A 27,366-nucleotide genomic window follows, 5' to 3' on the forward strand; every position below is an offset into this window, starting at 1 on the left:
TTTTCCGAACCAAAAACTTTGGGTAAAATTTTGTTGAATGAAATTGGGAGCATCAAACTTAGGTTAAAATGCAAAAACACCGAAAAAAACTAGTCAAAGTATCAAGTAATGGTAGGTCAACGACGGATCGATCACTACTAGTCCCACGCAAGGCTAATAAAAGGTGGAAGCATTAAAAAAACTTCTACTCCCATCCAAGCACATGGATAAAACTAAAAATGTGATGAAGCAATTTGTAACATAAGTCAAAGGGTGGAAGCATTAAAAAAACGTTCTACTCCCATCCAAGCACATGGATAAAACTAAAAATGTGATGAAGCAATTTGTAACATAAGTCAAAGTGGAACTGTAATGGAGGTATTGCAATGGAAAAATACGTTTAGTGGTGTATCATTTCCAACATGTAATTTGGATTACTTGTAATACCCGGAAAATACGAGTTTTGTCTTGAATTCTAAACATAAAGTTTGTTATTTAAACTTTCTTTTTTTTCCTTGGAACTTAGACCTTCTGCACGACCAGTTAGAATATCAAAGATAAAACACACGAGAGACTCAATAGACACAAGATGAAGTCACATTTTATTGATTCAAAAATGCTTTTACAACGATTCAATTTATAGGCACACATCTAAAACACACGAGAGACTCAATAGACACAAGATGAAGTCACATTTTATTGATTCAAAAATGCTTTTACAACGATTCAATTTATAGGCACACATCATCTTTTTCTCAGGCATTCTATATCTAAGAGATCTGAAAATTTTATAAATTTGACAACTCAACAACTTTATCAATTTTTAAACTTTTTTACTTTTCTAGATTTTTCTACCTTTCTCCATTTATACATTATTCTAACATCTTATTTCTACATTATTTTAGCATCCCCTTAATGTAGAAAGAAATAAAGACCTAATTGCTTTCTACATATTTCAAAATTCATCTTATCAAATGGATGCGAGAGACATTTTCATTTAATTACAATAGACTAGGTCAATTTCTTTTGACTCGATCTTTTATCTTACAAATTGGTGTTGAATTTGAATATGTAAGATAGCGGCGTGGTGACCACCATGAGAGGCACTCCCGGTTACCTTGCCCCGGAGTGGCTTCTGGAATGCGCCATCACTGAGAATAGCGATGTGTACAGCTTTGGAATCGTGGTTCTCCAGATTATTGGAGGGCGAAAGAACTACAGTAAACGGGCTGAGTCCGATAAGTGTTACTTGCCTGCTTGGGCGCTCTCAATGGCTGTCGTCGGCAGAGAGACGGAGGTGATCGACTGGAGACTTGCGGGTGATTGTGGTTTTGACAGAAACCAAACGATCAGAGTATTGAAAATCGGTTTTCAGTGCATACAAGAGGATGCCAATTGTAGACCTTCGATGGGGGAGGTCGCGCAGATGCTGGAAGGACTAAAGGAGGTTCCAGATCTGCCTCTTCACGAGAATTTTCAGTTTGCCATAGCAAAGCGAATGAACCCTAATTTGAGATTTCTGTAGCCTCGCTGTAATTCGGCTAACGTCTGTTCATCCATGCAATTTTTGTCGGCGTGATAGCGAAAAACATAATATTGGGTTGGGGTCGAGTAACCCTGACAAACGCATGTAATGCATTTCCTTTTATTTAATATTTTTTTTTTCGATTTATAAATGACATTAATATCGTTTAGAAAATCTTCGCCAAAATCACATAAACCATCTTATGTCGACGCATTTCGAACCAACCAGTGTGGTTCATCGTCAGGACAAGTTGAAGAACTAATCTGGATTAGCTGATTAAATAGAGTGTGCAGAGACTCCAACGGCGATATTGCCAACGGCTAATTTTGACCTAATGATCCTAGTCAAACCCGGTAAATAAAAGAATTCATTCGTTAATTTAAATAAATGTATATGTATATCTAAAATCAAATATAATTCAGTATTACGATGATTCATTTGTTAATTTGAGTCTATTGAATAATCTAATATCAATATTTATAATGGTTATTATATCTCATATAATAGTCAAAATTTTTTAATTAATCTATAATTATTATTATTTTAAATACCAATAAATGGTATTAAGATACTCTTATCCTAAGAATTTAGTTACATTAGGTAAGTGAGTGTTCATTTAATAATACATAATTAATTAATTAACGGTCAATTGCTAGGTTAGATCTATATGTTATTTAAAATAAATCATTCTTATTTATTATTTAAATATAATGGACCATAAGTTATCTATCCTAATACAAGTTTATCAAATAAATAATATATAATTCCAATATTATTGAAAAACAAATAGTATTATTATTCTTAGACTTTAGTTTCATTGGGTAATATTGGAATTATAATTTAATATCTAAAATTAAATATAATTCAGTATTAAGAAATTCATTGGTTAATTTGAGTATATAATATCCATTTTTAATAAATATAGTGGTCATTGTATCTCATATAATAGTACAAATTTATTAATTAATCTATAATTATTATTATTCTAATATTATTTAAATACAAATAAATGGTATATAGAATTTAGTTGCATTAGGTAATATTAGGATTATAATACAATATCTAAAATTAAATATAATTCGGTATTAAGATAATTCATTGGTTAATTTTAGTATATTGAATAATATACTATCTATATTTATTAAATATAATGGTCATTATATCTCGTATAATAGTCCAAATTTATTAATTAATCCATAATTATTATCATTCTAATATTATACAAATAAACAGTATTAAGATACTCTTACTCTAAGAAATTAGTTACATTAGGTAATTGAGGTTCATTTAATAATAATTAATTAATGGTCCATTGGTAAGATAGATCTAATGTTCTTTAAATTAAATCATTCTTATTTATTATTTAATTCTAATGGACCATAAGTTCTATACCTTAATACATGTAAACTATATTTCCTTAGTAATTTATAATTCCAATATTATTAAAAAACAAATAGTATTATTATCCTTAGAATTTAGTTGCATTAGGTAATATTGGTTTATCATATATTTATTTATAAAACTTCCTTATTTATACATTAAACCTAATGGTCATTATATCTCCTCTTATAATTTATATTCATTAAATAATCAATATATATTCAATCATCTGTTATTAAAGCTTATTAGGTAAATATATTATTACTTAAAAGGTCTAAAAAGGTTTTTTTTTTTTTAGATAATAGAAAAAGGGAATTTTAATTCTAAAGGTATAGTAGAATTAAAATAAATGCCTAACTAATGAAATTATGGAAACAAAGGATCTATAATATACCCAATAGTATCTTAACCGGGATAAGGTTAATACCATAATTAGCCCGAAAAATAATTAATAACTTATTAACAAATCACACACTCCATAATAGAAGGACTAACCTGCCAAAAACGAAACTTAAGGAGAGGAAAGACAGAAACCCTAAGACCTAACAAAAGGGGAATGAGGAGGCTAGGAAGATAAGGCTGGGACCCAGCAACTGCTAATCTTCCAGCCATCATCCCTATTAAGATTGATCGGCCTTTTCTCAATCTCATGGTGATTGACATTAATATCAATCACCATGACCCATGATTAAATCATGTTCTTCTTGTCAGGGACATAGTATCATTTAATGAGGGGAACTTGCTTCAAGATTTCGGCTCATTTTAAGGAATATGGTCTCTATGTGATAGAAGAAATGACAAATCATTAGGCGCCCAAGCAATCAGTGGGCTTGCTTTTTAGCCATTTTTTTCCATCCGGCCACATCATTAGAGTCATGTGGCAACCATTAGAAATTGTAATTAGTGATGTACATTAAAGTTTTTTAATTTTAAGAGATTCAGTTAATTGAGTCAATTGAGTCCAATGGAGTGAGTTTGGGTTAAGTTATCTTTTGAGAAAAGTTGAATGTCAAGTGAGTTTAAGTGATATTTTGGGAAAAGTCGAATATAGAGTGTGTATTTTGATTTATTTTGGGTGAGTAAATCCCTCTTGAATTTATTATAATAATCAGATTTGTGCGATTAATAAAGAATGTGAAGAAGTGTGTATTTTCATTTATTTTGGGTGAGTAAATTCCTCACTAGGTTCATTGTAATAATTAAATTTGTGTGATCAATAAAAAAGAGAAATAGCTCCTATAGTTTGTGTATCTTAATTTTTGTGTTTCTCATCTCTATCTTTCCTAATGCCCATTCAATTGGGCAGGGGACTTTTACCATTTCATCTGGTTTAGCCGCAAAAGAACTAACGCCAAGGCAGAATTTCTTGCATCAAGGAGTGTCTTATATTGTTCCAAATGGTTTGGAATTGAGAATATGGCCAAATGAGAGATATAAATTGGAGACTCTTCAATTTTGATCTAATTGGAAGAACACGATCAGGGTGTTTATAAATGAATTCAGAAAGTTTTTTATTTCCTATATCTCCAGAAAGAAAAATAGAGAGACAGGTATTTTCTAATTGGAAGATCAGGATTAGGACGTTGATAAATGAATTCAGAAAGTTTTTTATTTCCCATATCTCCAAAGAGAAAATAGCGAGACAGATATTTTCTAATTTTCTAATTGGAAGAACAGGATCAGGGTGTTGATCAAATCGATGAATTCAGAAAGATTTTTATTTCCCATATCTCCAAAGAGCAAAATGGAGAGACATATTTTCTATAAAGAAGGATTCAATGCAGATCCAGAGATTATAAGTTTCCAGTCTTTTGAAAATAGCTGCCTTCAGCGGTCTGTATATATCATGATATGATGGGTCATCTTAGATATGGGGCCTCATGTGATATACAATGCTATCACTAGTATTTGATCATACAGATATTTTATAATTTGCTTCTTTGTTGATAACTACATAGAGGTGGTCATATTAAAGTGCAAAGGTCAATTTAGAAGTTGTGTGCATAGAGATAGTCAGAAAAAATATAAAGAAATAGAACTTGCTCAAAAGGCATGTCAGTAGTTAACAGTTTTTTTAACTGTTTTGAAAACAACAGGATGCAAGTGGAGAAAATCATATGTATATGTATTCTTTTATAAAAGATAGCCTTTTTTTTCTTCATGTAATCGCATAATTTGTAGGTATTTCATATCATAATGAGTACATGTAAAGGCATATTTTGCAGGAGCGGTTTTCACTGCAGCTCTTCGTTTAAAGCTATTTGCATTTTCACACTCTGATCGATCACTCTTTATCACCGCAGTGTGAAGGGTACCTATATTGCAGTGATTAAAATGATAGATCGTTTTCACTGCGATGTTGCATTTTTCATTAATGGTGGTGTTGATCCAACGCTCCAATGTCTTTCATGGCATGTGCTTAACACTAACAGTGTGTCTGTTCCAACGCTCCCGTGTTTTTCTTTCCACCTTTCTATGTCGTTGTATAGTTTGAAGGCCTCACAACGCAGTGCCCCTACCACTTGACAAATCTGATGTTGGAAATTGAATGTGACACATCATTCTAAAACTGGTTAGATATATTAGTTTATGTAATACTTCATATTAACATTAATTAGATATATCTACTTAATTATTAAGTTAAATTTTATGTGGTTATAAAAATATTTTTATATGGCAATAAATAAGTTTATTGTTAACCATTTATTGGCACGATGGTAGTGACTTTGTGGTTTTGTTCATAATTTTATTGTAATATAATTTATTAATGATCTCTTAACTCCGTTATATAAGATTAATTTTGATATCTAAATCTATTAAAAATATATTTTCTAAATTTAATTTTTTAAAAATAAATTACAATATCTCGTTAATATATATTTTATTATTATTAATTATTTTATTTCGCATTTTATTTTTATTAAAATATTTTGTTTATATTTAAAAAACATCACTATAATGCATAAGCGTTACCTACCTTGTATTCAATGGCAAAGCATATTAAGCTGCTTCTAACCTTGAGAATGGAGATTTTTCATATTCAATCGTTTCTATACACCACACAAATTTATTTGATGCGAACAATCAATGCAATCTTTTGAATGTGCAAATCATGGAATGTGGAGAATAAAGTAAAAACTAAAATTGTTTTATTATTTATTATTTATTATTTTTATATATTTATTTTATTTTAAATTGGTGTAGTTTGAATGTGCAAATCAAGGAATATGGAGAATGAAGTAAAAGATAAAATAAAATTGTTTTATTATTTATTATTTTTATATATTTATTTTATTTTAAATGGATATTAAATTGTTGTAGTTTGATTTTAGGCTTGATCTGCGATTTGAGAAATCAGGATCTAAGGGCATTTAATGTTGGTCTAAAGAGACATTAAATAAACACAAAACAAAAGTTATGCAGAGGAAAGACTAAATGGACACAGAATCATATACACAACAAGAACACACAAAAGTTATGTGGTAAAACCTTGACAATGTATCAAGAAAACCTCTACGGGGCAAAGGATTGGAAACTTATTAATCAGAGATGATTCTCCATGGTTACAAGTCTCATGGGAAATTCCAATTAATATGGGCTTACTTCGTTTCATAACTCCTTCTCATTATGCAACTGACTCACCGATAATAAACAATATTTACTCGTAATTACATTATTTACATTACTTTGTTGTCACATTTCGACAATATCCACCTTGACAACAATTTTCCTAATCTCTTGCCCATGCCCATTCATCATCTCTTCTGCAAGCCATGAGAAGCCAAACACCATAGAAGCTTCTCTACTGTAACTGGCTTCATGAATATGTCTATAGGATTCTCTTATGTATGGACCTTCTTGAGAGCTACTTTACCTCCATCGATCACATGTCTCATAAAATGATACCTTACATCAATGTGCTTTGTCTTGCTGTAATAAGCTAGATTTGTAGGCAAATGAATAACAATATGACTGTGACATAATACATTCACTTTCTCTTGCATCCTTCGAATCTCATTAAGTAGACCTGTCAACTAGATTGCTTCTTTACTCACCTCTGAAAAAACTACATAATTTGCTTTGGTAGTGGACAAAGCAACTGTTTTTTGAAGCTTTGGCATCTAGCTAATTGCTCCACCTACAAGAGTAAAAACATAACCTATAGTAGATCTCCTTTTGTCCAAATCACCTGCATAAACAACATCCACATATCCACAAATTGATCCTTAACTACCATTAAAGATGATGCAATGGTCACTTGTGCCTCTCAAATACCGAAGCACCCATTTCATTGCTCGCTAGTGTTCTTCTCCTAGATTTTCCATGAACCTGCTGAAACCTCCAACTGCATGCAAAATGTAAGGCCTTGTAAATACCATCGCATAAATTAAGTTGCCTACTGTATTTGCATATGGTACATGAGACATATACTTCTTTTATTCATCAGTTCTAGCACTCAAAACCGAAGAGAGTTTAAAATGCGAAGCTAATGAAACATTAACAGGTTTCATATTGTTCATATTGAACTTTTCAAGTACTATTTCCACATACTTCTGTTGTGATAACCAAATCTTTCCATTTTTTCTGTCTCTATGTATCTCCATACCTAAGATATGTTTTTTAGCTCCAAGGTCCTTCATTTCAAACATTCTAGAGAGCTGAGCCTTTAACCTGTTGATCTCTTCCATGCTTTTGCTTGTAATAAGCATATCATTAACATACAAGATCAATAGAATGAATATGCCATTGAAACTTTTAAATTATACACAATGATCATACTCGCTTCTAGTAAAGTTCTGACTCACCATGAAGGAGTCAAAATTCTTGTACCACTGCTAGGGAGACTGCCTCAAGCCATACAATGATAACCTGAGCTTGCAAACTAATCTTCTTCTACGACCATGTATAAAACCTTCTAGTTTTTCCATATAAATCTCTTCATTCAAATCACCATGTAGAAAGGTTTTTTTAAGATCTAACCGTTCTAACTCAAGATAAATTAATGCAGTTAGTGCTAACATAGTATGAATAGAAACAATTTTTACGCCTGGTGAAAAATTCTCATGAAAGTCGATACTTTTAGCCTGAGAATAACTTTTTGCTACCAACCTCGCCTTATACCTCTTGATATTGCCATCATCATTTCAATTCAATTTGAAGATCCATTTCCATCTGTCAACACTTCTCCCTTCAGGAAGTTCTACTAGATCCCGGGTTTTGTTCTTTGCTAAGGAATCCATTTCTTCGTTCATAGCCTTTTTCCACTTTTCGCTATCTGCATAATCCATTGCTTCTTGATAACAAGAATGTTCCCCATCTTCGATAATAAATGCAAAAGATGAAAACTAATCTTCATACAATTTGGGTGTTCTTCTTTCCCTTGTAGACCTCCTTAGAGTGACTCGTTTCTGAACTAGTTCTGAAATTTCAACAATTTTTTTACATCTTCTTCACCTTTTCCTTCAGAAGTCTTTCCTTTCAACTTTCTGAAAAAGGTTTAGTCACCATTTGATATTGTTGATTAGGCGATACCTGTTCCTATTCAATTTTTTCAGCATCTGATTTTAGAAGAGAAGACTTATGAAATGTTACATCTCTACTAAATACTATCTTCCGCGAAGAAGGATCCCACAACCTTTATTCTTTCACTGCATTATCATACTCAATAAAGACATAACATTTCGATTTTGGATCTAATTTTGAGCGTTGATTCTTAGGAATAAGAGCATAGGCATCATAGCAAAATATCCTTAAATCCTCCTCCAACAACTTCAGAAACAACAGGCTTGAAGCAGACTATGTTGGCGACTCATTCTATGGCCCTTGACTATCAATTGGTCAGCTCCACGAACTCTCAAAGGCTGGCTCAACAATTGAGCGACTAGTTCTAGCTTTCTTAGGAGGTGGTAGTAGCGGAGCTGCGAGGTTCCTTCTCTTCGACAACAGTTCTACAAGGGTGTTTCTCCTCTTTTCTCAATGACCTCAACGACCCATTTTCTTTGGCGACAGTAGACTTTTCGGTGGCTCTGTTTTTTTTTTATCTTCACAAAGATTTTGCCTCTGTTTAAAAAAAAAAATTATACAGACTTCACGACTTTCAAATGGCGACTTTCACACTAGTTGCAGACCTCAACAGTGCAAGTAAGGACCCAACTGCTCTCTTAACCATCTTGCTCTGATACCATTTGTTGGTCTAAAGAGACATTAAACAAACACACAACAAGAAATATACAGAGGAAAAAATGAATGGAAATCAAGAACACACAAAAGTTACTTGATAAAACCTTGACAGTGTATCAAGGAGACATCCACGGGACAATGGATTGGGAATTTATTAATCAAAGATAGTTCTCCATGGTTACAAGTCTCAAGTGAAATCCCAATTTATATGGGCTTACTTAGTTACATAATTCCTTCTCGTTATACCACTCATTGACCGGTAATAAACCAAATTTACCCATAAATAAATAAACCAAATTTACCCATAATTAAATTATTTCCATTACTTTGTTGTCACATTCCAACATCTAAGTTGTCAAAATCAATTAGGATTGCATCTAGCCTCGGTCAGCTCTTTACAAGGCTAGATTTTTTCCTAGAATTTCAAACAGATGACCTTCACATCAAAGAATGATTTACAAGAATACCCCACCACCTCTATTCTACCCTAACGTACACGGTGGATTACCCTCACTTCATAGGTCAAAAGTTTAAGGGTGCATTACCCTCACTTCATAGTTCAAAATTTTATTTAAGGATGCGTGTTAAAAAATTTAGTAAGTGAAAAAAATTCAAGGTATCAAGCCATGAATTATCTAAGAAACCCAGTTGCGCCAACGTTGATGGAAGCTAGCAGATGCTTTCTCTTGCAGGAATGAAATATTTTTGTAACTGGTATTAGGGATACCATTCCTCTTTATACGTCTACAATGGAAAAATGTTCAGACTACTGCTTAAAAAATTGTGCGTGCATAGCTTCCTTTTATGTGGACAAATCCAAATCTTGTTGTCATCTCATCTCAGATCAAAACACTCATAGCTAAGAGAATGAACCCCAACTTGAGACTTATGCCTCTTGGCGGGATTTCGGATAATGTTGGTTCATCCATGCAATATATGTCTGCAAGATAACACAAACAGAAGGTGGGGTCGGCTTGCCATGACAAAAATATGCATTACCTTTTATCTTATACTTTATCTTTGATAGTTAAAGTAAATATTAATCAACATGACCCGCGATTAGATTATGTTTTCTTTAAGGTGAGAGGCATTGAGAAGAAGTGACGGACGCGGTACCATTTTTAAAATTTTCAAAATAAATAAATTATAATATTTTTTAAATATATATCAATAATTATTAATAAAAAAATTATATTTTATTTAATGAGTTGTTTTAAGTGTGATTTATTGAAATGTTTTTTGGTTTATTTTTCTATCTAATTTGTTTAGAATTTGTTAGAGATTAAATCTGCCTCTACCCAATTGTTTGCAGGCGAGCCGTTGCAAAAAAGAAAAGCCTGAGGAGAAGGGAGGGGGCAGCCTTCTTCTTCTTTGTTTTTACGCTGCGAGGAATCGAACCCGCGACCGCCTCTTTTTTCTTCTTTTCTAAAACGGCAGAGGTGCTTTAACTTCTTCTTCTTCTTCTAAGCTCTACTGCTACTGTGATCCCAAGATGATGGCCATTCTTTGTTTGCTTATTCTTCTTATGTGTTTTGTTAATGAATTATTGATGAAGATGATGCACTGTTGAATGAGGGTATGATGGAGGTTGTTGCTGTGCTGTTCACTTCGTCATTCGAATCCTCGAATCATATCATATCATGGAATGTAGCGACGAACCAATCATCTCCCAACCAAATGACCTTATTATTTGGAGCGATACCTGATCAGTATAGCGTTGTATTGTTGATGCAGGGTTTGCTCCATTCTCGCTGAGTTTTCTTTACTCTGCAAAATAAATCATTTACCCATCTATCATGGCCATTTTCGGTTTATAGGTTTTATTAGAGCCTTCCACCGCTGTTTGGAGGGCATTTCAAGTTCTCAGGGTGGAATTCGACCTATCTGTTATCTGCCAGGTTGGCATTAACTAACCCTTTACCGACATTTTTTGGATCTACAAAAAGCCTTTTTAAATTTCTGTATTTCAATCTCTGAATTGATCACGGTAGAAAAATTTAGTGCTTAACTCTTCTCGGCCTTTATAGTTTGCAGTGGTAGGTTTTAGGGTTTTATTTTATGAAAAACATCTAATGCATTTTATCTTTAAATACTTGAAATATTGTGTTGCTTATATCGCTTAAGTGTTTGGAGTAAGTCTGTTCTCTGTCTTATTTGTTTTACATTTCCTGTGCTAAAACGTGATGCAGATTCCTTCATTTTGCGATCTAAAATGGTGTAGAAATGGTCGAGGGTCCAATGGCTGATATGTTTACAGTAAAGTAGACCGCAGGTCGAGTACTGTGTTGTATGTGCGGTATTTCCATGCCACGCAACGCAGCAAACATGTGTGTTGATTGTATACGAACCCAAGTGGATATCACAGAAGGTCTACAAAAACACGTAACAGTCCTTCATTGCCCTGAATGTAATTCGTATTTACAGCCCCCCAAAACATGGATAAAAGCCCAATTAGAATCCAAGGAACTCTTAACATTTTGCATTAAGAGGCTCAAGAATTTGAACAAGGTTAGGCTTGTACATGCTAAATTCATATGGACCGAACCCGATTCTAAGAGAATCAAGGTCAAGTTGTGAATACAGAAGGAAGTGCTCAATGGGGCTATATTGGAATAGGATTACATTGTTGAATATGTTCAACAAGATCATATGTGTGAACACTGTACAAGGGTTCACTCCAACCCAAATCAGTACATGACTGCTGTGCAAGTCAGGCAGCATGTTAGCCACATGAGAACGTTCTTCTATCTGGAACAGTTGATTCTTAAGCACGGTGGAGCTGCTCAGGTAGTCAATGTTAAACAAGTGCACGAGGGTGTTGATTTTTTCTTTGCTAATAGAAGTCATGCAGTTAAGTTTGTGAGATTTTTGGCCAATGTGGTGCCTATTTTGAATCGCAACGACAAACAGCTTGTGTCTCAGGATTCAAAGAGAAATACATACAATTATAAGTACACTTTCTCTGTTCAGATCTACCCTATTTGCAAGGAGGATTTGATTTGCCTCCCTCCAAAGGTTGTGGCAAACTTGGGTAACTTAGGTCCCATTGTTCTATGCACAAAAGTGAGTACCCATATTATGCTGCTTGACCCATTTACTTCGAGCCATGCTTTTATGGACACGAATTAGTATTGGAGGGTTCCTTTTAAGCCTCTCCTTTCAAACTGGAAGTTGGCTCAATATATTGTATTGGATATTGAAGTTGAGATGGGTTTGACTACTGTGGGTGGTATCAAGTATTCATTGGCAAAGGCAAAGGTACCCCGTGTTTCAGAATTTGGAAATAATGACACTATTTTTATAGTGAAAACTCATCTGGGCCATCTTTTAAGTCCTGGTGACTATGCTCTTGGTTTTGATCTCTATGGTGCAAATACTAATGATGTGGATTTATATAAATACAAAGGACTTAATCTTCCAGATGTGGTTTTGGTGAAGAAAAGTTACGAAGAGAAGCGCCAGAAGAAGTGGGGCAAGCCTAGGCCTTGGAAGCTTAAGACATTGCCCATGGAGGCTGAACCATCTTCCAGAGGCAGAATGGAGGATGCGAAGGAATGTGAGGACTATGAAAGTTTTTGGATGAACTAGAGGAAGACTAGGAGATGCGATCGAAGATTGCATTGTACAGAAATGAAAATTATCAGCGAGCGGATACAGCGTCTATGACGAATGGTGAAGATGTTCCTTCTATACCTTTGGATAAGCTTCTTGGTGATCTTACACTCGAGGATGATGAGCACGAAGATGAAGAAATGGAAGGCTAAGTGTTAAAACACATTTCAGAAAATCACAGTACATTTATTACTCACTGTGATAACATTCATGCTCAAAATCAATGTGGTACCACAACTACACAATGGTAGAGATATCATTTCCAACAAAAATCTTCTACAATTGATTGTCATGATGTGCAGACCTTTTGTCAACCTATCAGTGGCATTTATTGGAGCTAGCATATTGAAGATTGGTGCAACAGCATTAGTAATGATATGTTTGAGCTGTACGTTTGAGTTAAGATGAATTGCATGGCTTAATTTATTGCAGACACTAACATTGCTTTTCCATTAAATTATTACAGTTCTTTGTATTTTTATTGCCATTATGATGTTTGGAAATCGTACTGTCATTTTGTACGTTGCAAAGATGAATAGATTAATAGTATAATGTATGGATGTTGTATGCATTTGCCACATAAACACTGCAACAGATGAAATGATGCTTTAAGAATGCTGAGGCGACATTGCATTTTTTATGTGCTGGATAAATTGTGTTTACTACAACAATTTTGCATCTGATGGATACTTGTGTGCCCAATTGGTGTGGCTGCTGATTTTGTGGTTGTTCATTGCAAAATTTTGAAGAAAAGGCCTTCCAGGTGTAGAATTTGATAATGTCACACAAAGCATTTCTCCGGATTTGAGGTTCCTTACCACTGCTATTTAATTTGCCACTTCTGCTAAATTTGTTTCATTTTTATGAAAAGTTAAAATAACTAGGGAACCATTTTTGCTTTAGAATATGAAACATTGAAGAGACCACTCCAGAAGATGATGTTGCTGCCATCATGAAGAGTAGTTAATGGTAATAATAATACATTTTTGCTGAAAAAATCATCATTTTGGTTTGTTTTCTGGAAGCTTTTGTGACCAGATGCTGGTTACACAAGTTCATTGTTGCTCCTATCCAATGACTACTATTGATGTTCGCTGTTATCTGAAGGCAACATGTTGTCTCTTCAGATTCCAGGTATTCTTAAAACTTGATCATCAAAAAAACAAAGAGGAAAAAGTTGATGGTAGAGTTCGGTGTTGCACCTGTCCTTGGATGCTATTCATGTTTACTGCTATTTGGAGGCAGCAGGTCGTATATTCAGATTCACGGTATTCTTAAAACTTTATCATCAAGAAAACAAAGAGGAAAAATATGAAGATATCGTATATGTTATTTTCATGCTGCTGATTGGAGAAAATCATTGTTGTTTGTAGCATTGGAATATTGTTGGTACGATAAGAGAGTAAATTTATTAAACAAAAAGTGTTGTTTACACAACGAAACCTCTGTTTGACAGGGTGAAACAGTTCATTAAATGCTCTCACAGTACAGCCAAAAAAAACTAGGTTTTGGTGTTTGAAGTCAGGACTACATTCTCTGTCCTTGCTTTTCTCCAAAGAGTTGAAACCGACACACAGGGTTGAGAGTTTATTAAAACTGATATGCGTCTAGGAAGGAGAATTTATGGCAAGACTTACACAAGGAGGAATTCTTTCTAACTGCCATAAAGGATGAAGACAATTCATACATACCACAATTTAAGAGAGGCTTTGACGATTGTCACCCTATCAATTGTAGACGACATTATTCCCCATGTCCAGGATGTTGAGGATATCCTTCAATATTGGGACTTTGTGTCCAAGGATGTCCCCTTTACGAAATAAATATAGGAATTATAGACTTACAAATAGATAAATAGGTACAATGGTTGTTCTAATTCCTTGGAGAATCTCTTAACAATTCCAGAGCCTTGCAATTTACTTGTGGTTTCAGCTTTATTAAGGACTTGCTTGTAATTGCCCTTGTTCAGCAAGGGCTTCGCCATTTTCATTTTAGTTCTGTTGTGGATCTTGAACGATTCTTATTTTCCTAGTTAACTGTTTGTAGGCAACCTAACTATTTTTGACATTTCTTATTGGTAGGTTAATTGTTACTATCCAAATTAGTTACTGTAGTTGTAAGCGATTCATGCTTGAGTGTGTTCTATTTGACCTTGCAATAAGAATTCCAGGAAATATTTTGAATGCTTTCTGTTTGATGCCATTTCCATTCAACTGTACTGAGTTTTCAAACCATTTATTGCTATCTGTTTGGCATTGTCACCTCCAATTATGTTTTGGTTTGGTAGCAGAAATACCTCTCCTGCATGTTTGATAAAACATTTAGTATTTCGTGGTTGTCATTATTTGTAAAATCAATGTTTATGTTAATCATTAAACCACTAGAACATATTAAGACGGGTCTATGTTATGGTCTTCTAGCAAACATAAGGGTCACTTGTATAAGCAAAGGGTAGATATCCTTGTGAATTTGGTCTATGTGAGTAATGGTTGAGAATTAGTATATATAGGAAATTATTATAGTCAATTCATATTTACTGTTGTATACTATCTAATAAAATTATGATATTTTGGGTTATAACTTATTAAGGGTTATATTCTCTTAGTATCTTAGAAATTGTTCTTTAAGTTATCATTATTATTATTCTTGGGAGCTGTACTCTCCATCTATATTTGTCTATCAATCCTTGTCATACTTTTTTGAGTAATTTGGATCTTATGCGTTTGGAATGAAGCAACCCTAGGAGGTAGGTAATTGTTATGGCCCTCCAGTGAATTTAAGGAGTCCTGGAACTGGAACTACACTAGTAATGGCTGAGAATTAGTATATATTTGGTGTAAATATATGATATTATTATGATCATTGACATGCACAATTGTCTATGATCATTTGATATTGCAATCTTTTGGGTATCAGGAGTTATTCTCCTAGTATCTGAGGAGTCATAGTACAACTTATCATTATTCTTCTTAGGAATTGTGCTCCTCATTTATATTTGACGTGTTCAGGGTTTATTATGTTCTTTTGGGTGTTTTGGATCAAAGTAGTCTACTCTGATGAAAATTCTATTGATTCCATATTAACAAAGAATCAAAGAGTACAACCAGAAAGATACTTGAACCAACATCTCTTCTAGAAAAATTCAACAATTCCAATTTAATAATCCTATCGGCCTCTCTTTGTACCTTTTGGGATCATTGCGACAACCTCCACTGGAAACATATCAATGCAAGGTACCATCAACATATCTGTCAGGCAAGGGCCAATATACTTTCAATCTTGTAGGAAGAGGCTGGCAATGGATTCAACCAGCTTGATGATTTTATCGGTGAAAGGAGGCCTCAACCCATATGGATCCAAATGTCATGGAAATTTCAGTTTTTGGGATTTGGTTTCCATAGAAAAATAGTTTTGAGTGTTAGATTGAGCTCTAAATGGAATTTACAAAAGTGATTTTTGGTATTTATCTGTGCCTTCATGTCTAGAAGCGAGAATGGGATAGTTTTTATAGTATAAATCAAACCCTAATCTATACCACAAGTGTAGTCTCATGCTTTTGAAGATGAACTAAAAGCTAGGAATAACTCACTAGTTTTTGAATACATAGAGAGGGGGACAGGAAGATAGATATTTTCAACCACAACGAGAATAGATGCCTCTGAGTTTTTGAATGAAGATTCGATGGTAGAATTCGATATTGGATCTGCGGCAATCAATCGACAGAGGAATCAATGGTGGAATTCGATGTTGGGTCTGGCACGATCAATGGACTACAGATTCATGTTGGGTAAGCTAATCGTAGAACCATAATTCACAACTCTCTGATATGTCATTTTCCTGCAGTATGAACAGTTTGGTTTGTGGTTGGGAGGGGTATTGTAAAGAAAAATTAGCATTTGATATTTGGTCTTGCGCGATCAATGGACTAAAGATTCATGTCGGGTCAGCTAGTCATAGAACCATAATTCACAAGTTTCTAATATGTCATTTTCCCACACTCTGAACAGTTTGGTTTATGGTTGGGAGGGGTATGGTAAAGCAAAATTAAAGGTTAAATTTCAAAAAAGGATTAAAATTTTCCAATGCTAAAAAATACTATATTTTATTTTCACTTACATATTTTAATTGTATGTGAGAAATTAATAGGCTTTTACATGTTGTTGGTTGTGATATTAGGTAGTATTTATTATAATAATAATAATAATAATAATAATAATAATAATAATAATAATAATAATAAGAACAACAACAACTTTAATAGGTTTTTACATGTTTTTGGTTGTGATAATAGGTAGTATTTATTATAATAATAATTTAATTTTAAGGTTATATTTTTATGTAATGATTTTGCTATTAAAGTTTATGGAGGAAAAATGTGAGATATTGGAAGGAAACAAGTGATTTTAACTTGGTTGTATTGAAAACATTTAGGTGTTCTTGCATATTAGGTGGGTAAAAATAAAATAGAGTATATATTATTATTATCCAATTTTAAGGTCACGGCCAAGCCAGACACCAAATTGGTGTATGAGACCCATTTGTTTGTGGGATAAGGGACCCACCTCCATGCAGCGATATGACTGCTAAGTCTATGAAGGTATACATACCAATAGTTAAAAAAAAAGTATTAATTTATTAAAATTCATATGCCAAATTTGGAAGGAGTAGGATACACATCCTTCGTTAGGTTAAATATATTCAAATTGTTGCGCAAATGGGGTTTTAAAACCATATGTTTTCATCTTGAGAAAATGGATTTCTCTCATAGTCATTAGTGTAAGTTAGGTTGTTATAAGAAAAGTAGATGTTTCTCCTTAAGACATGAAAAATTCATTTTAAGCAGTGCGATAATGTGGTTTCAATAAGGCACTGAAAGAGGGAATGAGCATGCACATTCAGGATGCTAGTGTTAGGTTCTGCTTCAGGCATAAGTGCACGTCTAAGAAGACTCTAAAAAAGGTTGAAGATTTTGAATAGTTAGAGATGTTGGAGGGTTGTAGTCTCAATGAGAGGTTTAGACAAGTAATTTAAGCACCATGAGAAGTTGTGAAGCAAACTTAATACATTTGACAAGTTGCACGAATTAGGAAACTTGGTAGTGGTACTAAGTGAACATTCCTTGATCAAAGTTCATACCCTCTCCTTAGAACTACCACTTTGCAAGATGAAGAAGAAATGTGAAATAAATGTGCAACCCACTAAATAAGTTAGCAATGTTGTTGTAACATATATAGGTGGTCCTGTCGTGTTGCAATAAGAGGTGTTGGCCCACTCCCATTTTTGATAATCTGTCAACCTTTGAATTTAATTCTCTGTGAATGTGATCAAATGATATGACCCTAAAGATTCTAATAAGCTCCATAACTTTGATAATCATATGATCCAATAAAGAAGTGTATAAGGAAGTATAACCTTTCGTCCAATCTATAACAACCTTTGAATCCCCTATGACTTGTAAGTTTAGATTTTTGAAGTGTCATAATTAAAATGACTAACATAAACAACTAATTCATATTATTCTAGTTCTAGTTAGATAGTCGTATTTTTGTTCCTGGACTAAATTAGTCATTCACCTTAGTCAATGTTAGTAGTATTACTTCTTATCTAGTCGTATATTTTAACTCGAGACTAAATTAGTCATTTATGTTACTCGTTTTTAGTTGGGTCTCTTAATATTGCTAATTTTTTGTAGTATTTCACTTGGAAATGTTGTAGTGACTAATGTTTTTAGCCACCTAGTCGCTAATTTCACCATTTTCTACTAGTGTTGTCAGTGACATCCACCCATGGTATTCATTCAACAATGGTATTTTCCCAAGTATTGTATGTGACATCAACCCATGGTATTCATTCACTCATGGTATTTACCCACCCATGGAATGTACATGTGGTATTGTAACCAAAAAAGGCTATAAGAAACAAGTCGCATTTTGTAAAAGGACAAATTATCCACCACAATGTAGCCTTTAAAATTATTGTATGTTTTAATAAAAGAGTTTCTTTGTGGTTTTATTTATTGTGTGTTCTCTCATTTTCTTTTTGGCATTGCATTTTTTTTAGATCTTGGGGGCCTCTCCCCAAGACCCAGATCAGTGGTATAGAATCTAGTTTACGACTCCATGGGAATGAGGGTTTGATGCATATTTTAGTTTCAAAGTTTTGCAGAAATATTAAAAAATCTTCATGCACGTGTAGTGACCTCCACAGAGCACTTTCTTGGGCAAAGCAGCAAGAATTTACTTTTTCTCATTTTGTTTTGTAGGAAATTTTTGGGCTACGAGTTTGCAAATCACGTCTAAGATTTTTGGTGAAAATTTTAGGAAAAAAATTTATTTTGATTCCTTGTTAAAAAATACCCAATTCAAAAAAAATAAAATCGGCTGAATCAGAGTCTGGATGAGAGAGATATCACTGATTCAACATCAGCAGCGTTGCAAAAATTTTTCTGATGACAATTCGTGGAAGGCAGATCTCCTATCAATTTTCACAGTTTTTTGTGTAGAATTTTAGAAAAATAATTACAGATCTGAGCTCCTCTTGAAATTTTACCCAATTTCAAAAAAATAATTGGTCGAATCAGATTTTGGATGAGGGAGATATTACTGATTTAAATCAGTTATTGTTTCAAAACTTTTTTGACGACAAAACAATTGTAGCACGAGTTTGAGTTTTCTGAGTGTACAAATAGCAATTTCAAGTAGAGGGGAAGATGCAAAATAGTAATTTTGTTTCCAAAAACAAGTTATAATAAATATTCCAAGTTATATTGATCGATTTATGTCCATGTTAAATCTATAGCAGCATTAAGAGCGAGTTCCCTTTGGAGATGTGCCCTCCCACTCTGATTTCGTAGGCACCTGCTTCACATTCATCAGTTTCGGCATAGAAGCATCTGACTTGGGTTATTTGGATATGTGCCCTCCCACCCTAGGCTATGTAGGCACATGCTAATTCATTAACAATCGACATCACAGTTATCGGTCAAGCGCACACAATCCTTGTCATCGAAGTCCATTTGCTAGGCAGCACATTGTTAGTATCATAGTTAGTCAGAAGAATTACATGGTGTCTCTATCCTCAAATCTTCCTTTTTCATGGTTATGGGTCATTCAAAAATCCACAATTCATTGAAGTCCATTTTCTAGGGGACCATGGGTGGATACCACTTGCAATAACATGGTGAAATTCCATGGGTGGATGAATATTGTGGGTGGATGCCATTTTCCATTCGGATCACATTCTGACACAATTGTTTCAATATGAAAATCAACCGTCGTGAACATCGCCAATCATGGTCAACCATGTTTATTTTAGTGTTTACAATATATATCTTAGCGTTCATATACCTTGGGTTTATAATATTAGTCTCTATGGTCCAACGTCACATTGTGACAACCATGGTCAACCTTTTTCCAATGTCACATTCTGACACAAATTGTCTCAATATGAAAATCAACCATCGTGAACCATTGTCAATAATGGTCAACTAGGATCCAATGTCACATTGTGAGAAAGATTCTCTCAATTTGAAAATCAATCATCTCAAGCACGGTAAACCATGATACAAGGTCACATTATGACAAGGATTGTCTCAATATGAAAATCAACCATGATCAACCATGTTTATTCTAGTGTTTATAATATTTATCTGAGGGCTTATATACCCTAGGTTTAAAATATTAGTCCCTTTGGTTTAATATTATTCAATGAAGGTCAACCATCTTTTATAAAATCAATTGTGGTCAACCATGGTAAATCAAGGTCAACCATTGTCCAACATTGCATTGTGACAATGATTGTTTCAATACGCAAATCAATCATTACCTCAACCATGGTCCAACATTACATTATGAAAAGATTGCCCCAATATGATAATGATGGTCAGCAATGTCAATCATGGGCCACCTTGGTCAAGCAGGGTCAACCATGTTTTATAAAGTCCAACGTGGTCATCCATTTTCAATCATGCTAAACCATAGTTGAACATCGCATTATGAAAAAAAATGTCTTAATATAAAAATCAACCATGATTAACCATGGTAATCGTTGTCTAGCATCGCATTGTGACAAGGATTGTCTCCATATGAAAATCAACTATGGTCAACCATGTTTATTTTAGTGTTTTGAATATTTATATTAAGGTTTATATGCCTTGAGTTTATAATATTAGTCCCTTGGGTTTAATAATATTCCCTTGGGTTCATAATCCCTTGGGGTTTTAGCATTAATCCCTTGAGTTTATTATTCCCTTGGGTATAATAACAATCCCTTGCATTTATAATATCAATGATGGTCAACCTTTGTCCAACGTCGCATTCTGACATAGATTCCCTAAATATGAAAATCAACCATCATGAACCATCTTCAATCATGGTCAACCAGGGTCCAATGTCGCATTATGAGAAAGGTTCTCTCAATTTGAAAATAAATCATGGTCGAGCATGGTCCAAAGTCACATTGTGCAAGGATCTCCTCAATACAAAAATCAACCATGGTCAACCATGTTTATTTTAGTGTTTATAATATTTATCTTAGGTTTATATACCTTAGCTTTAAAATATAAGTCCCTTTGGTTTAATATTATTCAATGAAGGCCAATCATGTTTTATAAAATCAATTATAGTCAACCATGGTTAACCAGGGTCAACCATTGGCCAACATCGCATTGTGACAAAGGTTGTTTCATTATGAAAATCAATCATTGTCTCAACCATGGTCCAATGTCGCATTATGACAAAGATTGTCTCAGTATGATAATCATCGCCAGCAATGGTCCATCATGGCCAACCTTTTTCAATCATTGTCAACCATGTTTTATAAAGTCAAACATGATCAATAATGCTCAACCATGGTCAAACATCACATTGTGACAAAATTTTCCTTGATATGAAATCAACCAAGGTTAAGCATGGTCAACCTTTGTCCAGCGTCACATCGTCACAAGGATTTCCTCTATATAAAATAAACCATGGTTAACCATGTTTATTTTAGTGTTTACAATATTTATCTTAGGGTCTATATACCTTGGGTTTATAATATTAGTCCCTTGGGTTTAATAATATTCCCTTGGGTTTTATAATATTCCCTTGGGTTCATAATCTCTTGGGGTTTTAGTATTAATTCCTTAGGTCTATTATTCCCTTGGCTTCATGATAAAAATCCCTTGGGTTTATAATATCAACCATGGCCAACCATGGTAAATCATAGCCAACCATGGTGAATCATGGTCAACCATATTTATTTTAGTGTTTACAATATTTATCTTAGGGTTTATATACCTTGGGTTTTTATAATATTAACCCCTTGGGTTTAATATTATTCGTTTGGGTTCATAATCCCTTGGGGCTTTAACACTAATATATTTGGTTTACTATTCACTTCGTTTATAATATCAATCCCTTGGGTTTATTATTCACTTTGGTTTATAATATTTGTCATGGTCAACCATGGTCAATCATAGCCAACCATGGTCAAACATCATTAACCATGGTTAAATGTTGCATTATGACAAAGATTGCCTCAATATGAAAATCAGCCATGGTCAATAACCATGGTGATATTTTGTCAAATATTGTCTCATGGTCCAACGTCACATTGTGACAAGCATGGTCAAACTTGGTCCAACATCACATTCTGACATATATTGTCTCAATATCAAAATCAACCATTGTGAACCATCATCAATCATGGTCAACCAAGGTCCAATCCCTTGGGTTTATAATAACAATCCATTCAGTTTATAATATCAATCATGGTCAACCATGGTCAACCATAGTCAACCATGGGCAATCATGGTCAACCATGATTATTTTAGTGTTTACTTTTTAATAATTAACAAATTCCTTATTTATATTTGTTATTATTTATTTAATTATTAATTATAATTATAATTTCATTAGTTAATAAATTATTTATTAACTATTTACTAATTAAATGAATTATTTAATATTTAAATAATTAAGAATATTTATATGAATAAATACAATTAACAGTATTATTAACAATATTTAATATCTTAATTTAATATTAATATATTAATTTAGCATATTTGATTTATAATATAACATATGTTAAGTTGATACGTATGGCATATATCAACCACATTTATTAATATGATTGTGCTAGTATTTATTACATCTGAATTATAAATATAGTACATAATATTTGCGACTAAGGCAACACCAACAAATCAACCATTTCCACATTCTTTTCATACCTTTTTCCTATTTATTATCCTGCTGCTAGCATTATAACGTATTAGATATATTGTTAACCTCCAGTAATCCTAGTTTGACTAAAAAATAAACAACTTTTTCTAAAGTTAACCTTAGAAATTAATTAAATTTATTTTTAAAAAATATTTTTTTTTGCATTTGATTGATTAAACCAGTTTTGATCTTATTGTGTAATGATGATAATGTTGGTGTACCAGCCATTGTTAGTTCATAATTATTGTTAGGACAATCCTACATCGATTTTAGCAGGCGCTACCCCACAAACAACTCATAAGTAGCACATGTGTTCGTCTTTGGTTTCCCCCGATGACTAGAGTTGACTTTCATAGACTGAATTGTTTTTAACCCATGCATAGACGTTGACCTGAATACCACCCTTACTCTCTGTTTTGGAATTTTCTTGTGCACATGTGCCACGCTGTAAATATTTGACTCCACTAATTTATGGTAACGATAGTGACGACCGGGATAGGCGATTCGTTTAGCAAACAACTCATTGCACCTGTCAATTGCGCGTTGCCTGATGCTTAAGGCCAACCTATACAGTGAAGGCGAGAGAATTTGGTTTCCCGTGTTACAGATTAACCAAACCCAAATGATGGAGACTGATGAGAGAGAACAAAGTGATAACTAACGACCAAATTATAAAAATTATAAATTATTATTATTGTAAAAATGAAACTAGAATCATTTTCCATTAAACCTAGCCAAAGCAACAGATCCATTCAATGCAGCATGGATTCATTAAGCTTTGTGTAATCTCTGAGCAATCTCTGAGCAATTTGTATTTCCCCATAGAAACATAACATATTGACAGGTTTCATAAATGAATTATTTATCTAATCTTTTTCGATATTAGAGCATTATTTTCCATACACAATAATAGAACTCTCACCTGTCAACATTTTTTGTGAAACCATTGACTACGATTTGCCATTTTTTATTAGAAAAATATCTTATATTTAATTACAGAGATCCACACGTTATATATATATATGTATATGTATATATAAATTATTTTTTTGTCTTAGTTTAAATCCCATTTTGATAAATAAATTTAATATTTTAAAAATAATTTAAAACATTCAAATAATACATTAATTTCACAATTTTTTTATTATATTAATTAAAATTTCAAGAGAACAAAAACTAAAAAATTTCATGTAACATAAAAATCTATTTAGGTAAATGGTAAAACAAATTGCAGTACATTGCCATTGGATCTTTTGTTGACATTGTGTAGTTATCTTCTCATGCACACTATTATACATAGATAAGCTTCATCTATTACAAATTGCATTATTATAATAAATCGAAAGAGAGATGTCAAACTTAAGTGGTGTGTGGTTTTTTAATTCATTGTTTTTATTTATTCTTATCGTTAATGTAAATCTACTAAAGTCATATCAAACATTAAAACAATGGTTTGAGTATTTTGAACCTTAAAACAATGGTCTGAAAATCTATTTAAAATAAATTGTTTATAGAAATTATATTTAATATAATTTATAGAATAGTAAACTTTTTTCATTCTATTTTATTAATTGGAAATAAATTTTTATGTTAGTGTTAAATGTTATATTTAAAAAAAAAAAACATAAATTTATCTTTTATCATGATATCTAAATATTTAAAAGATTTTAGTTAAACTTAATTTGATATTTATTTTGGTATAGTGTGTTTGTTAATGTGTATTGTTTGCATTGGTAACATGTAATATTCTAGATAAAAAGTAATTTAATGATTAATATTTTAGATATAAAGTGATTTAATGGTTCATGCTTTTCTTGATATTGATAGTTATATTGATCCATGGATTAACATCAAATCATTCCATGATCTCTATGAATCAATTTTGAAGATTAAAAATAAATATTAAATAATTTATTTTTCATTTTGTTGGTTTTAAGTATTCCTATTTTTTTTTCTAGAAAGAAAATCTTGATATTATATTGAGGAGATATACAGAAAAAAGTTCAGGTGGACCTGAAACCTTATAGCTCAAAAACAACTTATAGTTCTAGTAAGCAGCATTGGAAAAACCATGTGTCAGATTAACAGAATTTGAGAAGAATATCAAACCCCATGTTCACCAGATCGGGGTGTACAGAGCAGAGACTGATTACAGGACAAATTTAGCAGAAAGTGGAGTGTCTTCAAAAATTATGAGATTCCGCCACCTCCAGAGAGACCAGAGGGTGATGGGCAGAATGGGGCGAAGGGAATTTTGGTGCCCCCACCAGTCAAAAGCTTCATCCACAGAGATGAAGCTTAGATGTTGAAAAGAGAAGAATTTTGCAAGGTCATACCAGATTTGTTGCGCAGCCGAGCACTTGAAGAAGAGATTTTAAGTATTCCTATTTTGTATAATTGAAATTGCATATACTTATTAACTATAAGATTCATTATAAGATATATACTTATAGCCATTATATTTAAATTATAATAGTATAATATTAAGGCCTCATCATATAATATCCTTATTGTTTTTACTTATAGACTATAATAGTCCTAATATTAGCCTTAATTATATTCACCAAATAGTTCATTAAACTAATAACCTTACTATAGTGATATTCCTATTAATAGTTATTATCATATTATAACTTTAACACATAAGTATGGTAATAACATTATACCTTATAATATTTTAGTTATTATCTTGTAATTAAGTACCGACACTAATATTAGAAGCTATAGGTAAATTGTAATAATTAAATTCATTATTAATATAATCTAATTAAGTATTTATATTAGATCCCTAAATTATAATTAGGTACTAAATCCTATATAATAAGTATAATATACTAATAATATAAATCTATAAATTAACTAACATATTATAGGTATCATATAAGTTAAAAACTCAATAGATAATAATATTAACACATAATACAATAGTAACCTAATTTTAGTATATTAATAAAGTCGGTTATTCATATATATAGTATTATGAGTCATAGAAAACTTGTACTGCATAAGTAATGAATAATTTTACAAAACAATTCAACTAAAACAAAAGCTAATTCAACTAAAACAAAAGCCCCTGACTAATAAAAACATTTAATGCAAAATACATCAAATAACCTCACTAGAGAATTAATCTCGTGGCCACACCACCAATACCGCTTTATCTACATCTATGCTATAGTCCACTGCACAATAGATTATCTAGCAAGATGGGTCAATTTCATACCACAATAATCAATCCACCAATTCCACTCACACTCAATAAATTCAATGGTCCAGTCTTGTTTGGTACAACCAACTACAAAATAAATTCTTTGAGTAAATTCATCAATTTTACACACAACAGTGAACCACAGCCCCATTATATTTTTATTACTTTTTACTTTAATTAAAATATATTTAAATTAAACCTTTCAAATCTAAAAGTTCTTTCATACTTTTCAAAATTCAATAATTAAACTAAACACTTTGACAAAATTAACTATATAACTTTATTACATTTGAATGATATATCTCCATTTTTATCTATTCAAACCCATCTTTACTACTCTCGTGTTAAAGTCAAAACTATCTTATCACATTTGACTGTTAATGTATAACTTACTAAACTAAACACTTTGAGAAAACTAACTATATAACTTTATTACATTTGAATATTTTATCTATTCAAACCCATCTTTACCACTCTCGTGTTAAAATCAAAACTATCTTATCACATATCTCTAGAACATTAAGTCAATAATTGACTGTTAATTTATAACTTACTACATAATGTAATACTTGTAACTATCGTTTTCGACGGTATATTCCCTCTTCGTATTTACTGCATTTTAATTATGAATAGGGTGCTCACTATTTGGTACAGGGATGGAATTTTTCATCCATTCATACCCATCTTGAGGGTGCTTAATATTCAGTGCTCAGTATCTGGTACAGTGATTGAATTTTTTATCCATTCATACCCATCTTGACTAAGCTCATTTTAAAGTCGAAACTATCTTATCACATATCTCCAAAACATGAAGTCAACATATCTCCAAAACATGAAGTCAATAATTGACCGTTAATGGTAGATAACGTAATACTTGTTACTATCGTTTTCGAGCCCTCTGTATATTCCCTCTTCGTATGTAGTGCATTTAAATTATGAATAGGGTGCTTAATATTTGGTCCGTATATTCCCTCTTCGTATTTAGTGCATTTAAATTATGAATAGGGTGTTTAATATTTGGCAGAGGGATGAATTTGAGAGGCAAATTGACTGTGGTTAGTCAAATATTATTAAAAAACTAGTTAAATAATTACATCAAACGGTTACATCAATTAGGTATGTTTTGAAATTCCAACCTTGGTAGACACGGTTCAACACGAGAAAGGATTTTCAAGTGCACTGCCCTGTCAAAACCGTGTAAAGACATACCATTTATAATGTTATAGGGTTGGAAATAGGAACCGCCTGTTTGTGCCATATATTGCATTTGAATT

General features: G+C 32.5%; 1 protein-coding gene and 1 pseudogene across 1 annotated transcript; both read left to right on the forward strand.

Annotated features, from left to right (window-relative positions):
* Positions 1-1,075: 1,075 nt before the first annotated feature.
* Positions 1,076-1,504, forward strand: LOC149167248 (G-type lectin S-receptor-like serine/threonine-protein kinase SD2-5). Its single transcript, XM_089430423.1, has one exon. It carries the CDS (start codon positions 1,076-1,078, stop codon positions 1,502-1,504), a length of 429 nt encoding a protein of 142 aa, XP_089286549.1.
* A 9,795-nt stretch (positions 1,505-11,299) lies between these two features.
* On the forward strand, positions 11,300-12,828 carry LOC149167249 (uncharacterized; annotated as a pseudogene).
* The last annotated feature ends 14,538 nt before the right edge of the window (positions 12,829-27,366 follow it).

This window comes from Pinus tabuliformis, chromosome 5_1 (genome assembly GCF_031772625.1).
Source record: "Pinus tabuliformis cultivar Carrire ecotype Pingquan chromosome 5_1, CPIR1, whole genome shotgun sequence".
NCBI classification, from domain to species: domain Eukaryota; kingdom Viridiplantae; phylum Streptophyta; class Pinopsida; order Pinales; family Pinaceae; genus Pinus; species Pinus tabuliformis.